We start from the raw sequence: 16164 nt of genomic DNA, 5'->3' as shown, positions 1-16164 counted from the left end.
TCTGCACCCATTGCACAAATGTTGCAGCTAGGAATGATTAGGATTAATGCACACTACCGATACTATGCCAGGGTCCAAGCCTGTGGTGTAAGTATTATACACATTTGCAGAAACCATTTTTCAGACCAGATGATCAGCCTACAGCAGCTGCCAAATAAGCTGTAGGTATTGCATTTAAAGGAAGAATTGCCGCATTTAAAATGACGAACTAACACTACTAAATTGCTCATACTGCAAATGTTGGTTATGTACATCTACTCTTTTTTCAATATCAAATCAGTAGAAAAGCTAAAATATTTTTTTAGCTGTTTTCTAATAAGGCATGGACTGCAAAGAAAATCTGACACTTACTCTGGTCTTGTTCCTGTTTTATCACCTAGAAAAATAAAAACTGTAGGTCAGAAATAAAGCTTTGAAGAACAAACAAAACAACCTTAAGATTTTAGGGAAGAACTAATGACTACATCTGCTTGGTTTCTCTTGATAAGCAGAACAGATTAGACTAGCCATAAAAGAAAGATTTAATTTACACCCCCTTCACAGATCACTATCTTTTCACAACCAATGCTTCAACAGTTGAGGTGCTAATTTCTTGGCACACCGAGTAACACAAAACATCTTTTGGCACTCTGTAAGTCACTACAAATGAATAAACAACTGCAGTTGCATAAGAAATCTATTCCTGTTTATGCAACCATAACTCACTTAGACCTGCACCCACGAAACATTCAAGTGTTTAAATTCAGCAACAGCACTTTCCTCTCAAATACAAAGGTAATGAACGTTTGCCCACTGGAGTTCCCTAAGAATTCTGCTACTTCAGTAATGAGGTTTTACAGAACTGAAGATGTTACTGCTTATCTACCACCTGCGCACTCCAGATCACACATCTGTGGATCAAGATGCCAAATGCCTCTGAGTGACAGAACACAGCTGAAAACAGTATCATGAATAACACAGATCATGACTATTTCTAGTTATGGCCAAGGGCAGTAATTGCATCCATACCACAGCAGTCTGCTAGGAAGAACACTCACTCAGAAAGCCCAAGAAACTGGCTTCATCTTCAGCTGGATCCAATTCACATTCTGTCTTCGCTCTCAGTGCCACCAAGACAGAAAGTAGCTATGCAGCTAATGCTAGTGCCACAAACTAAGTTTTAAGTTGCACAAGTCAGGTGCTCCTGCCAGGAGTAGCTACTACTTTTAGAAGCAACATCTACTTAAACTGTCTACAGACTGTCACCCAGTACATTAGAGATCCTGCACTCACAACCATTCCTTATGCCTTTTGCTAAGGGAAAAAAAAAATAATCTATAGCAAGTTGAGAGGAAAAAAAAGTGGGAGGGATAAACACCAGAATTTAGAACTTTCTCTGCTGATAACTGAAAAACTAGGCAGGAAACTAAATATGCTTTGCTTTCTCTCTCCAGTCACCTTTTTCTCTTTTTTTTGTTTGTTTTGTGGTTGCTGTACATCAGGACAATACTTATAAAGTAAAACATGCAGATTTGAAATCAGATTTTGCTACTTTCTGGGCAAGCAAGTGCTTCAGACTTTACATTTTTTAACATTCTTTTTAGCAATACATGAGTAAAAATTAGAACAGCTTTTTTTTTCCTGCAACCATATTTTAAAGAAATATAGGACAGTCAGTTTTTAGAAGGAAAAGCTTTTATAACCAATTGCAGAGGAGAGAACATAGGTGCTAGTCCCTATCTGCCCTGGGATTCCTAGGGCACTTTTCTTTGCTAGCCACATCTCCTGCTTCCTTTTTTCATGAGGAAAAAAGAAATAAAAACCTCAAAATCATAGAAACCACCACTGTCAAACCTTAACACAGTTCCTCATATAGTAGTACTAACAAGTATACTGACAGAACTAAGTAGCAGCACCTAAATAGGGATATTTGTCAGGGCTGCTTAAGCCAGCACTAGCCATTATGAGAAACACTCCTAAATTAAAACAAAACCACAAAAAACACAATCTCCTTTGACATTTCCCACTGCTTAGCTAAGGGATCTCTGCTTATCCTGACAGTCCAACTAACACAGTTCCACTCTTCAATATATAGGACAATTCAGATACTCACGCAAGTTTCTCCCCTAAGAGATGAAAAAATGACACTACTACCAAAGTAGATTTTGAGTCTGTGGTTCTCTGGTCTCATTTCATGACACTTGTATGTTATGGAAGTGTTGTGATATCCCAGTATTATAGTAATGGAAATCCCACAAGTACACAGGAATCAAAGCTTTTCACCACTCCCAGTTTCGGTAATAAACACCAAAAACAACATCATGCAGAGCACTCCACTTTGGACAGACAATATGCCCTCTCTTCTACAAGTAAGGAGACCTCTCTCTCCACAACTTATGTTACTCTGCAAAAATGGTTTCATAGAGTTTCTATATTTTTTTTCCTCTTTTAGCTATTGGCATACCCAATTCAAAATTTCACTCCTGAATGAAATCAAGAAATTAAATTAACAGCTCTGATTCACCAGAGAAAATGCACATTTTAGAATCAGCTTTAGTTAAGCTTACTCTGGAAGTATAAAAGCAAGACAGATTATTAAGTGTCCACATATCAATGCTCAATAGTTCCTTACTTAAGTATTTTGAAGCTACCACAGAAGTTTTTGTAACTTGTTATAACAATCTGATAGAATGTATCAAATAGAACTATGCACCATCAGAAACACAGATTTGAAGAATAACATCTAAAATTAGTCCATTTTAATTGTGCAGGCTTTCAAAAGAAGAAACCAAGTTTAAGATCTTTTACAGCTGGAGAATGCTGATTTCAAAGCAGTACTTTTCATATTAGCACTACTTAAACAGCTCTGTTCCTCCCTCTAGTGACAATCTGACATAGAGCTCTATAGAAACCTGCGACGGCATCTCAGCGAGCAGCCCTGTGAGTCTTCACTCCCTGAAAGCTAAAGGGTTGAGATCCTGGTTCTCAAGCATGACACTAGCCTACACTTATTTTTACATAAATAAGTTCATTTACATTACATTGCATTTGCACACAAGATCTTGTTCTTCTGTACAAGCAAAATATCAAAGAATGAATTTAACTGAAATGCCTTGTAAGGGAGAGGAAATTAAAAGTCAACAGCTTCAATTTCCCACTCCTCACACAATGAAATGGTGTCTTTGCCGTAGTGTTCTGACAATTCTCTCAATTAAAAAAAAAAAAAAAGAATATTTTAAAAAAAACTTACTCTTTTTGTCTGAAGAACTACTAAAGTCAATGCCACCAAGACCTTCATTGGCAGTAGTTGAAGGAGCCGCAGTTGTCCCCAGAGTCAAACCCAAAGCATTCTGCCCAAGTCCTATAAAAAATCCAAACAGCATTTTTGCACTTCAAGTGTTGATAATTCAAACTTATTTTAAACTAAAAGCATATATAAACTTGCTCACAGTTTCAGCGTCCATTTACACTTGGATTGAAAAACATGCAAAATAAGCAGAGAAGAAAACAAACTGCATGAAGTTTCATACAACTTTACATAAGTGTTTTATGCAATTTCTTCATGTTACTTGGTAACTAATTAGATCACTAACTTTAACAAAGAGCCAGTTTGAGCTCACTTGATGAAGCTGAATAGCCATAAGTCTGTGATAATATGCATCCCAGGGTCCTGAGGGAACTCGCTGATGATGTTGCCAGGACACTCTTCATCATGTCTGAAAAGTCATGGTGGTCAGGCAAAGCCCCCGTGATGGAAAAAGGGAAACATCGCTCCTATTCTTAAAAAGGTGAGAAAGGAAGACCTGAGGAACTACAAACCACTGAGCCTCACCTCTGTGCCTGGAAAAGTCATGGAGCAGACCCTCATGGAAGCAATGTTAAGGCACATGCAAGACAAGGAGGCAGTTTGAGAGACAGCATGGCTTCACTAAAGGCAAATTGTGCCTGACCAGTCTGGGGGCCTTCCATGAAGGAGTGACTGCAACTGCTGACAAGGTAAGACTGATTGTTGTCATCTACCTAGACTTCTGTCTGGGACCTTTGACATGGTCCCAAGCAACATCCTTATCTCCAAATTGGAAGCATGGATTTGAAGGGTGGACTATTTGGTGGATAAGGAATTGGCTGGCTGGATGCAGCCAGAGGTATGATCAATGGCTCTATGTCCAAACTGAGGCCAGTGATGAGTGGTGCCCCTCAAGGCTCTGTCTTGGGACTGGTGCTCTTCAATATCTTCATCAGTGACACAGGCAGTGGGATCAAGTGCACCCTCAGCAAGTCTGCAGAGGACAGGAAGCTGAGCAGTACAGCTGACACAAAAGCAGGAAGGGATGCCATCCAGAGGGACCTGGACGAGCTTGAGAATTAGGTCCATGAGAACCTCATGACGTGCAAGGTGTTACACCTAGTTCAGGAGAAATCCCAGATTGGAATACAGATCGGGAGAACCCATTGAGAGCAGCGCTGAGGAGAAAGACTTGGGAACTCTTGTGGATGGAAAGCTGGACATGAGCCAACAGTGTGTGCTTGCAGCCCAGAAAGCCAATCATATCCTAGGGCTGCATCAAAAGCAGCATGGCCAGCAGGTTGAGGGAGGTGATTCTGCCTCTCTACTCTGTCCTTGTGGGACCCCACCTGGAATGCTGCATCCAGCTATGGGGTCCTCAGCACGAGAAATACACGAACCTGTTGGAGTGAGCCCAGAGGGTTAGAGAGATGCTCAGAAAGCTGGAGCACCCCTCCTATGAAGACAGTCTGAGAGAGCTGGGGTTGTTCAGCTTAGAGATAAGGCAGCTCCAGGGAGGCCTCGCTGTGGTCTTCCAAAGGAGGCTTACAAAAAAGAGGGAGAGTGACTTTTTACATGGGCAGATAGTGACAGGGTAGTGGGAATGGCTTCAAACTGAAAGAGTAAGTTTAGATTAGATATTAGGAAGAAATCTTTACTGTGAGCATGGTGAGGCACTGGCACAGGTTGCCCAGACAAGTTGTGGATGCCTCATCTACGGAAGTGTTCCAGGCCAGGCTGGATGGGGCCATGAGCAACCTGGTCCAGTGGATGGCATTCCGGTCCTTGGCAGGGTGGTTGGAACTAGATGACCATTAAAGTCTCTTCTAACCCAAACCATTCGATGATGGCATAACTATCTTTCTGTTTCATTTAAGAGCAGTGTTACCAAAACTACAACAAAGCACAAATTCTTCCTCTAGAGCTGAAAAAAAACAGGAAGCCATGAAATGACAACATTAACAGTAAAAGATTTTATTCAGACCAAAACCCACCAAAATAAGGAGCTTTCGACTTCTCCAGTTATAGATATTTTTGTATCATTGCCCTCTCCCATATATGAGCAACTTCCTTGAGTCAATTATGACAACGACAAAGATTTCCTTGCATTTTCATTTTAAGAAAGCATTAAGTACAAACACATTTAAGAATAAGAAAGGAGCCAATTATTTCAGATTTAATTTTTATTGTCCATGGACAGCAACACTGTTCTTAACCATAGCACTGTTAAAAATTACAATTCCGCAGGATTAAGACTTTGTATAAACTTAAGTTATGAATTTGTACAATCACACACTGAATTTCAGTGTTTTGAGACAGAAGGAGCAAAAAAACTAACTTACCTGTTGCTGCTGTGCTTGTATTCTGGAAGAGTGAACCTCCTAAACCTGCTAAGGCTCCTCCTAAGGAAAGGCCTGTGGAAGCAGTTGTAGTTGGAGCAGTTGTGCCACCCAAATTTAATGTAAAGCCAGTAGTTCCTGCAGAGAAAGGAAACCAGCTTCATGCAGACACTGCATTCAAATGTGTCCATAGACAATCTCAAATAACTGAAAGGTCTGGACAGCATGTTCATCATAATTGGATAATAAACTCAAACATTTTTATTTCCTTCAGATTCTTCAACCACAGCAATAGACTTTTGAATTATATGTTATTTTGTTATACGACCTCATAACCCTGATCAGTCTATATTTACCTGCAACTATACAGAAATTTTGGCAGTCCCCCTGAACACTAGAGAATCTAGAATCTGGCACAGAATTTATTTTACAGCATAATGGAACTCATAAATGCTACTGATTTTTATACTAAAATGATGACATTTTAATGTTTATGCTTAGCATTAAAATATTTACACAAGACACATGATACAAGAACATTTTCATGGTAGTTTGAGCTATCTTCTGGAATTAAGCATCCCAGCTTTTGGTAGGACAGAGAAGACTCAAGTAGAGAAAGACCATAGGCATAAAGGGACAGAGAACAGAGGGCACAGATAACTGAGCTCAAATGCAGTCTCCTAAGGTTAAGAAAAATGAACTCCAGTCTAAATTATTATCATGCATGGTGCAGTTCAGCTGAGTTAAATATGACAGCAGGTGTATGTCAGTACAAGAAGTAATTTGGAAAAAAACTTATTTCTGCTACTAGTCAACCATTTCAGGCCATCTGCAATAGGTAGACATTTTTCAAACTTCACAGCCATTGAAAGCAGGAAGCTTTCAGCCTGGGGTTAACAATATGAAAGATGATTTTACCTGACGAACAGCTATTGCTCTTCGTAGCTATTGCTACAATTCTAATGACTTAGATTATATAGTGTCTACATCACCTGCATACTGGTCATAATTCTATCTGTATTAGAGTACTCAAATTTAGAACTCAAGAAGCCCAATGAACCTTTTCATGTAAGGACCATAAAATTATGTAAATAATGAAAAAATAAAACACAGAACTGTTTTACAATAGAGATTTCCTGTTAAAAAAGCAAACAAAACCCCCCCAAACCCCTAAACATTTTCCTACCTGCAGCAGGAGTTGATGTAAGAGCAGATGATAATGACAGGCCACCCGCTGAGGTAGAAGTAACAGGTAAAGCAAATGGTGTGGCTGAAGCTGCAGGTTTGTTGAAACCTAAACTAAAGCCTGTAGTAGCTGCTGATGTGGTGGCAGGCGTGCCTAAAAGAAACCCAAAACCAATTATTGCTCTTGGAACATTCTGTTTGAGAATGAATGCTAAATTCACCATCTTTTCTGCATTCTTCCCATTTAACCATCACGAGCACCACAGTGTGCAAGATCACTTGCATCACGTAAAATATCCCCACAGCGCTTTCAAATAAATTTCAGATGTTTACATCAATTGCACAGGCATTTTTAGCTCCAGAATTTCTAGGGATCCAATTGGCTTTAATCATGGACTGGCAATCATATCTAGTGGCAATCTAAAAAAACTGTAACAAAAAAAAAAAAAGAGCTTCCACCAAGAGTATCTAGAAGATGATGCAAATATAGGTAATTGGAGCTAAAAACAGTATTGCTCAAAACAGAGTAAAAATTCTCAATTGGATGTGCATACCAAAATGAATGCACATATCCTTTCAATTTGCAAACAAGGAAACTTGTTGGGATGTTACTGTCACAAACTTTGCTTTTGAATACTTCTACAGTAAAATAAATAGAAGTTCCCACTCTGTGCTGTTTTCATGATAGGAACACATTTCACATTCTGGAATCCATATTCCAAAGTAAAAGAGGAGTGTGCACATACATCCAGAAACCACAATAGCAAACACATTGTTTGTATTCTCAGTAACTGCTGTTTGTTTTGGATGAAATAATTTCATTCAGCTATTGAAAAGAATGAATGGTCATGTCCATAGTACTGGCTTCCATGCATCACACAGTCTCTTCTGGGTTAACAGCTGCTCCTCCCTTCTTCTGCCCATTTCATTTGCTTCTTTATTCAACACTATTTTTCCTATTTATTTATAGTATGGCTTCCTAAGTTCTTTGACTTCGGTGAGTCTTGTAGCACCACCCCCATCCCAACCATTTGTGGTACTCAAGTTCAGTTACTCCTCAGACCTCAGCAGCCCATGTTTAAAAAGAAAAAAACCCCAAATGCGAAACAAAACAACCCAACAACAACCCACATATTCCCGTATTTGTAATGACAGCTGAAAAACAGTCACCCCGGGTGCATCAGAGAAACCAAAAATATTTTCAAAGTCTGTTCCAGTTCAACCCTCTTTATTCTTCTAAAAGAGATAATTACCAAACAGACCTGTTCACACAGAGTTCGTTAGACCAAGAAATTCTGTATTAATAATTCTTTGATAACATATTCTACCTCCCCTCTGCTGAAGGATGAAGCTCATTAGGGGAACATAAAAACAAAGTCTAACTTTTCACTGTGACTGTTGTACAGGAATTGAATAACCCTTTAACAAGTAACAGTGCCCAGAAGTGCAGGGCCTCACTCTGGTTTGCAGCCTTAACTTTTGGGCTGGCATATACATGCTCAGATATGATCACTAACTCTGCATTACGGGAAAGATCTACCTCCTGGGGTTTTCTTATGTCTGTATAACATTAAAATACAAATTATGTCCTTACCTAGTGTCAGTCCTGTAGCAAGAGTTGTTGCTGTTCCGGCTTTAAGAATGAGAACAAATAAATAGAGTAAGAAGAGTAATTGAAGACCACAGAGAAGTTATGACAATAACAAAAACGAAACAAAACACTGAAATAACGCAACATTATGAGACAACTATTATACAAGTTTTCTTCTGTAGTGTGCTTAAAATAAAACACTAGCACAGAAAATAGTATTTGTAAGCACCAGCAGCACAAATCAAAGCATAACTGACTTTAAAAAACATTTTTCTTTATAAGAAACTGCTACCAATGAAGCTGATTTTAACACAGCAGAATAGCAAATTGTATGAAGCTTCAAACAAATGAAGGTAAAAAAATGGAAACTAGTAATTCCATCAAGTATTTTTTCAGTCATATGGTAGTGTATAACATCAGCACGTAAGCCAGTAGATTTACAGTATAATGAAGAGGATTATAGAGTCCAAACTCCTTGTAAAGTCCTGTGTCTCAGTTTAGGGTTCTGCCCTACTGGTAACTTAAAGAGATTATTCTGAATACAGTGTTACCCCATCTCATATTTTAAAAACCATCTGATTAGAATATCAAAAGAGTCATTGACAGCTAAAAGAAAATTACCCCAATGTAGCCAAGCACATTAATACAGGCTTTCAACTCTACTGTTGAATTTATTTTATAGTAGATTGGTCCTTAGAACTTTCCCTATCTACTCATAGCAGCATACAAGAAGAAAAAGACCATTTTGTCTAGCAATATTGGAGCCAAAGTAAAATACATTATGTCTGCTTGATAGCTGAAGAAAAATACTTCCAGTCAGAGAAGTTCTACTCTTTTGCACTCCGTTACTCCTATAAGAAGTTGTCTGTTTATAGGTTGAATTAGAGACCTAAGAAAATACTATTCAATTTCTTCATGTGTATTGCTAACATTAAAAACCCCCAACAAATCCAGAAATGTTTACTACTGTAGGATTACATTTACTGCATTACAAATGCTAACAATTTCAAAATGTTTTAAAATATTTTTTAGTTCAAAATACAACTCATTCTTACATCACAATTTTGAGCATCCTGGACTTAGGACTCAAGACTTAGATTTCTAAAAAACATCAGGATTCAAATTATGGAACAATTTACACATAGCCCAGGCAATTTTCTGCTAATTGCATTTGTGTTTCTGCAGCACTGGTACTGCATGATGCACAATAAATTTAAACTGCTCAATTAAACTGTTTTACAGAACTATGTAAGTAATACTCAGAGCTACGGAACTACTGTAAAATAGTAAACACGTTATAATGACCCAGTTTTTGCGGACATATAATTTATTTTTTTACTGCTGAATCAAATTTCTGCTGTATAAGAATTCTTTTCTACCTGTACTGGTGCTTCCTAGAGTAAAGCCAGTGGTTGATTTTGATCCAAAAATTCCACTCCCAAAGCCCACTGAAGGAGCCGATGTAGTTGCTGTAGCAGTGGAAGAGCCCAGAGTTCCAAAATTAAGTCCTCCTGTTGAGCTATTACAAAATAAGACTATTAGCAATAATTATATTTCCAAATGAAAACATCCACCACCACCCCTCATTTCAATTTCTTTGAAATGCCATCATTCACTGTCTCAAACCACAAACAACCCAGTTGTGCAAGACAGTTCAAGCTTACTTTCTGCTCACAAACAGGAAGAGGAAGTCCATTTCCCTTTTTATTCCTTCCACAGCTCTTGAATTCCCACTGCTTCCCTGACACTAACTCCAGCATTTGTTCAACTCCTGCTGAACTGCTAGATCTTGCTAGACCAGAGGGAAATTTCAACTTTTCTCTGTTAGATCATCTCATTAGTTCTGCCTGATTATTCTCCCTGTTCCACTGAAATGGGAGAACAAGTGCTAGAGGAAGCACAAAGATGACAACAAATCTGGAAGATCTTTTCAAAGCAGGTTACAAGTCCAGTTAGTTACCTCTGACCAGAAACCTCAACCAGTGTTGCTTTCTGTCATTCTTAAGTGATAAGCAGTGACACAGAACCATACACAGCAATAGCACAACTTTGCCCTATCTTGCCATCAAAATACACTGAAGTATGAATTAATTTTCTAACCAAAACACTATCCTTTTACACAGGTGCCAACCACAGAGGACCCATGCCTACCATACTTTCTTTTCTGTCTACGTGTTAGAAAGTTACAGAAATAAGCTTCCAGAGCTATTTTCACAGGTGAAGGGATGGAAAGAATCAGAGATCAGTCATCACTAGGAAAATTAAGCATTTTTAATTTCTTTTGGGTAACTACGCATTTTAGAGGTTTCATGCCAAGTAGAGACCAAGCTTTACATGTAGCACAGAACACACTGTCATTGTACAAAACACAGGAGAACACAATAATCATTATTATCTCCAATCACAGCCAGATGAGTCTATGATTTTAAAAATTTTGTTCTTAGTTGACGAAAGATCAGGCAAATAATATATTTGTAGTAACTTCCTGCTCCCATCTGTGAGTCTTTTTAGAAACAAGTTTTCTAAAAAGGTAAGTTTTCTCTAACTTAGACACACTTTGCAAAAGTATAACAGTAGCACTGAAACAAAATGCAATTCAGACTTCCAGGCAACAGCTGTCAAGGAATGTTTTATGTTTCAAGTGTTCAGTATTCTCTCACTGTTCCTTTATCTCTTCTCTCCTTTTGTATGAAGGCAGCTCCTAAGTTAAACCCAAAAGTAAATCCTAAAAAAAAAAAAGGCTATAACTAGCTTTTGCATTAGAACTTTTCAAGCCATCTACAAAACCACTTATGGCAAGCCCAGCAAAAGTTGGCCGCAAGTTCAGAATCTAGGTGGGAGTTATTCTTAAAGAAGTTATTTGGGAAGCAGAATAGCCAAGGAGTTTAGAAAGACACAGACCCACCGTGCCTAGGTGTCCCACAGGATTCAAAGCATTTCAGCTTTCTTTACTCCGAAAATTTCAACATACCAAACTTCAGTATCATGACCTAACTGCTTGCAAACTTGAACATATAACACAGTGCTTCTCTCCCTAGTCAAGAGTTTATGTTTCTCATCTTCTTCCAGTCCAGGAGAAGATGACTCTTCTGTGAAGAATTTTCTCATTTTAGCATTCCAGTAGAAGAAAGCTAAGATACAAACTATGCATTTCAGCTCTACAAGAGGACAAAAAAAACCCCGAACCATAACCAACCCAAATAAAATGAAGTGGCATTTTGCTTGGATTTTAAGATAGAAAGATTCAAAATGTAGGAACAAAGCAATGGCAGCATTTTCAGCCGTAGGAGAAAGCATGGGCCAGAAGGACTATCTACTCCCCACAGATGGAAGGAAGAGGAGCTTGGGTCAGTCTAGTCAAGTCTTAACCAATTTTAGACCTAGAACAAAGCATTGCACCTGGCTAAAACATACAAGAGAACATCAATTAAGAAAGCGTGTAAGTACCTGAATGGCTGTTTGTACAATGCAGGAATTAGAGGGGTTGGCATGTCATAGAGGCTTTGGGCCAACAGAACATAATCTTGGGCTCATCACACTGATGAACAACATTTATGCTTGGACTAGACAATAAAGCCCCTTTTCTCCCAACACCTGGCAATATCATCTTAGATCCAACCCAGAAGAAGAACAGCTTCTTATAGTCTCAAATGTATTCTCAAGCAAACCAGTTCAGAGAGATGTTCAAAGAGCAGTAAAAAGCCCTCTTCCTCTATGACACTCCTTGACCAACAGCCCTGAAGACTGGCCCTGCTTGTAAGAATAAACAAATTAATAAAAATACAGAGTGCTATACTGCTATTAATTAGTACCTATTAGGCTTTTTTTAAGAGATAAAAGTGTCAGCTAGAACAAAAAAAAAACCAAACAAATCACCAAAGATATTTAAATTCAATAGGCAGTTTTTAACAAATGCAGATCAACAAGACAAAAGAGCTTGCCTTGTTTCAGTACATTTAGAAAATTGCTTTTGAATAAATAAATATTATTTTAACTTGCTCATTTGAATCACAGGAAACCTGTATTAAAAAAGCATGAAGCAAAAGAAATCTAAACTCTTTACCAAGTTCATATAAGCTTTACTGTGAGAATTAAAATAAACAAATATCAATTAAAAAAACCCAAAACACACAAAACCCTAAACAAACCCTCCCAGCAAAACCAAGCACAGATAACACAAGAAAAGTCACCAATATGTAATGACCACAAAATCTACAGTATTACGAGGACCTCAAAAAACTTGTTCCTTCTCATATGGGCTTCAGATCCAGATGTTCTTGTCCCTTCCCCTCACAATGCTAATTTCTGACACTTCTGACAGGTGTTTCCAAATACATCTGCTTCAGGTAAAGTTCCCTTGAGTAGCCCACCCTATTTGCTTAGTTTGCACTGCAGTGATCAATTTTGCCTGATCACGTTTGGGAAACACTCTGATGCAAAGCCCTACAAAAGCCCTAATCTTCAACTGAGGCACAGCAGCAAGCTGGTCACAATAAACAGTCTCTGCTAGTACAGTTGTGTGTAAAGAAATAGAAAAGGGTGGAAAAACCAGCAACAAGACTTTCCTTCCTTACCTTTACGAGGTATTCTGAGAAACCTAAATCATAACGCTTTTAGTCCAGAGTCTGCTGTATGCCACATGCACATCAAAGTGCTCCTTTTACTCCGAGAAACTCTACACCAAATGCAAGGTTCTATCAGAGAGCACGAGGTCGAACCTAACTTCGCAAAGATATATGGAATTTCACCTTTCAATGCTACACATTAGGGTTTCAACACCAACAAGCTTCGTACCGCACACACAAGCTCAGGCTGACTGCCAAGAAGCACCTGGATAGGCATCTGATGTACATCCTGCGCTCAGGACGGCAGGAAGAACCGCGAAGGGAGGCACCCAGAGCCAAAACAAAGCGAAAAGAGAAGAGCAGCTCCTTTTCCTACGAGCTGCTGAACAGATCGCTCCCTACGCTGTACTGAAGGCGCAGCCTGGGAAGCGGAGGAGGCGGGAGGGCCGGGGCAGACACGATGCACCGAGGGCCGTGCGCCCTTCCGGGGGCGGGCGAAGCGCCGAGCGCGGGCCCTGCGCCCCCCGGCACTGACCCGCTCCCTCGCACACGCACGGGCCCAAGCTGGGCCCGCTCGACAGCCCCAGGCCGCGGGGCAGGGCCGAGCCCAGAAGCGGGGGGGAAGCCGCGTTACCTCGGCGTGGCAGCTCCGAAGGAAAAGCCCCCGCCTGCTCCTCCTGCTCCTCCTGCGCCGGCGGCCGCCGCGGAGCCCAGGGTGCCCCCGCCGAAGGAGAAGCCCGCAGACATGGCGGCAGCGGCGGCGGGAACAGCCGGAGAGCGGGGCCGGGAGCCGGCAGCGGCGGGGGCCGGGTCGGTGGGTGGGTGGGTGGGTGGGTGGGTGGGTCGGGGGTCGCGGCCCCTCAGCGCCGCATCGGGCCCGGCGCAGCTCCGGACCGGCGGCGGCACCAAGCGCGCGGACACAGCCGGCCACGCTCCCTCCGCGCGCCCGCCGCAGTGCACCACGGGACCGCCCGCCGGCCCTTAAAGCGACAGCAACGCCCGGGAGCTGGGCTGGGAAAGACCTCTGGGATCGTCGGTTCCAAGGTGTAACCGAACACCAGCGTGTCCACTAGGCCACGGCACTAAGTGCCACGTCCAGCCTTTCCTTAAACACCTCCAGGGACGGTGACTCCACCAGCTGCCTGGGATATCCATTGTGATGTTTAATCATCTTTTTATTTTTTTTTTAAATCATCCTCCCCGGATCCTCCAGTCTAAACAACGCCAACTCCCTCAGCTGCTCCTCATAAGACTTGTGCTCCAGACCCTTCTCCAGCTCTGTTGCCCATCTCTAGACAAGCTCCAGCACCTCAATGTCCTTCCTGAATCGAGGGGCCCAAAACTAGACACAGGATTCAAGGTGTTACCTCACCTTGTGTTACCTCACCAGTGCTGTGAGTACCCCTGAGTACAGGGGGATGATCACTGCCCTGGTCCTGCTGGTCACACTATTGCTGATACAGGCCTTCTTGGACACCTGGGCACACTGCTGGCTCATGTTCAGGCACTGTTGACCAGCAAAGCACTAGCAGCAGGTCGAGGTGAAGATCCTGGTGTCTGCACGACTGGAGCCCCTCTCCTATGAGGAAAGGCTGAGAGAGCTGGGAGACTGCAGCTTGCAGAAGGCTTAGGGGGCACTTACAATACATGTATATTCCTGAAAAGAGGGTGCAAAGAGGACAGTCAGGCTCTTCTTGGTGGTGCCCAGTGACAGGACCAGAGGCAAGTGTGCACAGACTGAAATACATGAGGTTCCATCTTAATATCGGGAAACACTGCAAGCACTAACGAGGTTGCCCAGATAAGTGATGGTTCAGAATCTCCATCTTTAATGATATTTAAAAGCTGCCTGGATATGTTTCTGAACAACTGGCTCTGAGTGGCCCCGTGCAAGCAGTGGGGCTGGACTAAACATTTCCCACCTCCACCTCTTTGGGATGCTACAACAAAAAGAACAATCTTCCAGGAATATCCCCATTCACAAGACACACGGACTGAAGGAGAGACTTGGATAACCAGGGAATGGCTCTTTTTTCCCACACACCTATTTGTCACTCCTCCACAGAACCCAGGGCACTCTCTCCTCAGTGCCAGATTTTCACCTGGCTGCTAGGCCAGTTTCACAGCCAGCACTGAGCTCCGTGGCTGCCAGCACAGCTGCCATTCCCTGTGGGATACAGTGTGGCGCTGCCCCTGCCCCACCGGCCAGTGCGTCCTGCTGCAGCTCCACGCTTCATTCAGGCTGCCCCTCAGCCACTCCTGTCCCTCAGCCATCCCTGCCTATCACGTGAAAAGGGGAGATTTTTCTCAAACCCTTAATGTTTGAATAGTCTGTCAGTGCCCCAGGAAAGCCGAGGCCCCCGTGCCCAACCAGCCTGTCAGTGCTGGACTCTTCACTGAGCAGTCTGTCAGATCGAAGGGAGGTTTGACTGACTTGCTCAGGGTCACACACCAGCAAGACCACCTCCTGGGTCTCCACACGTTTACTCACTGCCAGCGAGTGCCAGTGCTCTTGAAGGACTCACATTAACAGGTTACAGAACAGCACTTTTTATTAATAAGATTGTTACAGGCTAAGGTTCGAGGACTGTCAGTGATAGTATCTGACTACGAAAACATATTTAAAGCAATATACCAATTCAAAGCAACATACTAACAAGGTCTAATCCCTAACAAAAGTTAGCTCAAGATAATCATTCAGTGTGCATAGACAATGGCTCTTAATGCGTACCTATGGGGGAGAAGACATGTTCAGCCCATCGACTGATCCCAGAAGTTACAATGCAGTTTTCCTCAACTTCTCCACTTTCTTAACTTACTGTTATACTATTTCTTTCATTTAGGTGAAGCTTGAGTGACTTTAGTCTTACATCTTACTCGATGGGTGGTTGTACCTTGGGGGCAGGTATCTCAGTATAGTATCTGAGGTAACCTTGGGATGGGGACACATGTCAGTCCAAGGGGAGTGATTTCGTCATGGTTGCTGGTTCAACAGCAGGTCATCTTCCTTTATCTCCCTTGGCTTTCAGCTGCTTGCTGTGCAGTTCGTCATTCAGAAAGTACCATCGAGTTCCCTCCTCTGTAAGGGTTTCGACAGTCTGGCCGCAGGGTCTGCGCTCCGCTCCACCCTCCGTTTAGTCCCCCTTGGATTGTATTGGGTGGGGGAGGTCGGGTGCGCCGACCGCGTTCCAACCGGAGGAGTAGCGATCGTGTTTTCCC

The 16164-nt window shown here is 41.8% G+C and overlaps 1 protein-coding gene across 3 annotated transcripts in view; it reads right to left on the bottom strand.

Annotated features, from left to right (window-relative positions):
* NUP58 (nucleoporin 58) overlaps positions 1 to 16008 on the bottom strand; it is a 42807-nt gene extending 26799 nt beyond the window's left edge. Inside the window, exons 1-7 of one of the 3 annotated variants that reach the window (XM_064645377.1) lie at positions 15840 to 16008; positions 9760 to 9899; positions 8384 to 8422; positions 6791 to 6943; positions 5608 to 5742; positions 3230 to 3340; positions 352 to 376 (exon numbers count right to left, since the gene is read on the bottom strand). In XM_064645377.1, coding sequence (XP_064501447.1) covers positions 352 to 376; positions 3230 to 3340; positions 5608 to 5742; positions 6791 to 6943; positions 8384 to 8422; positions 9760 to 9899; positions 15840 to 15895 — 659 coding nt within the window. In that variant the 5' untranslated portion in view covers positions 15896 to 16008. Of the gene's footprint in view, positions 1 to 351; positions 377 to 3229; positions 3341 to 5607; positions 5743 to 6790; positions 6944 to 8383; positions 8423 to 9759; positions 9900 to 13579; positions 13879 to 15839 lie in introns of those variants that run through there. The other 2 variants (XM_064645379.1, XM_064645378.1) reach the window with 2 other exon arrangements.
* Positions 16009 to 16164: the final 156 nt, after the last annotated feature.

Source organism: Pseudopipra pipra, chromosome 2 (assembly GCF_036250125.1).
Source record: "Pseudopipra pipra isolate bDixPip1 chromosome 2, bDixPip1.hap1, whole genome shotgun sequence".
Lineage (NCBI taxonomy): Eukaryota > Metazoa > Chordata > Aves > Passeriformes > Pipridae > Pseudopipra > Pseudopipra pipra.
Note: the sequence above shows the minus strand (reverse complement) of the source record. Positions and strands in the feature narration are given on the sequence as shown.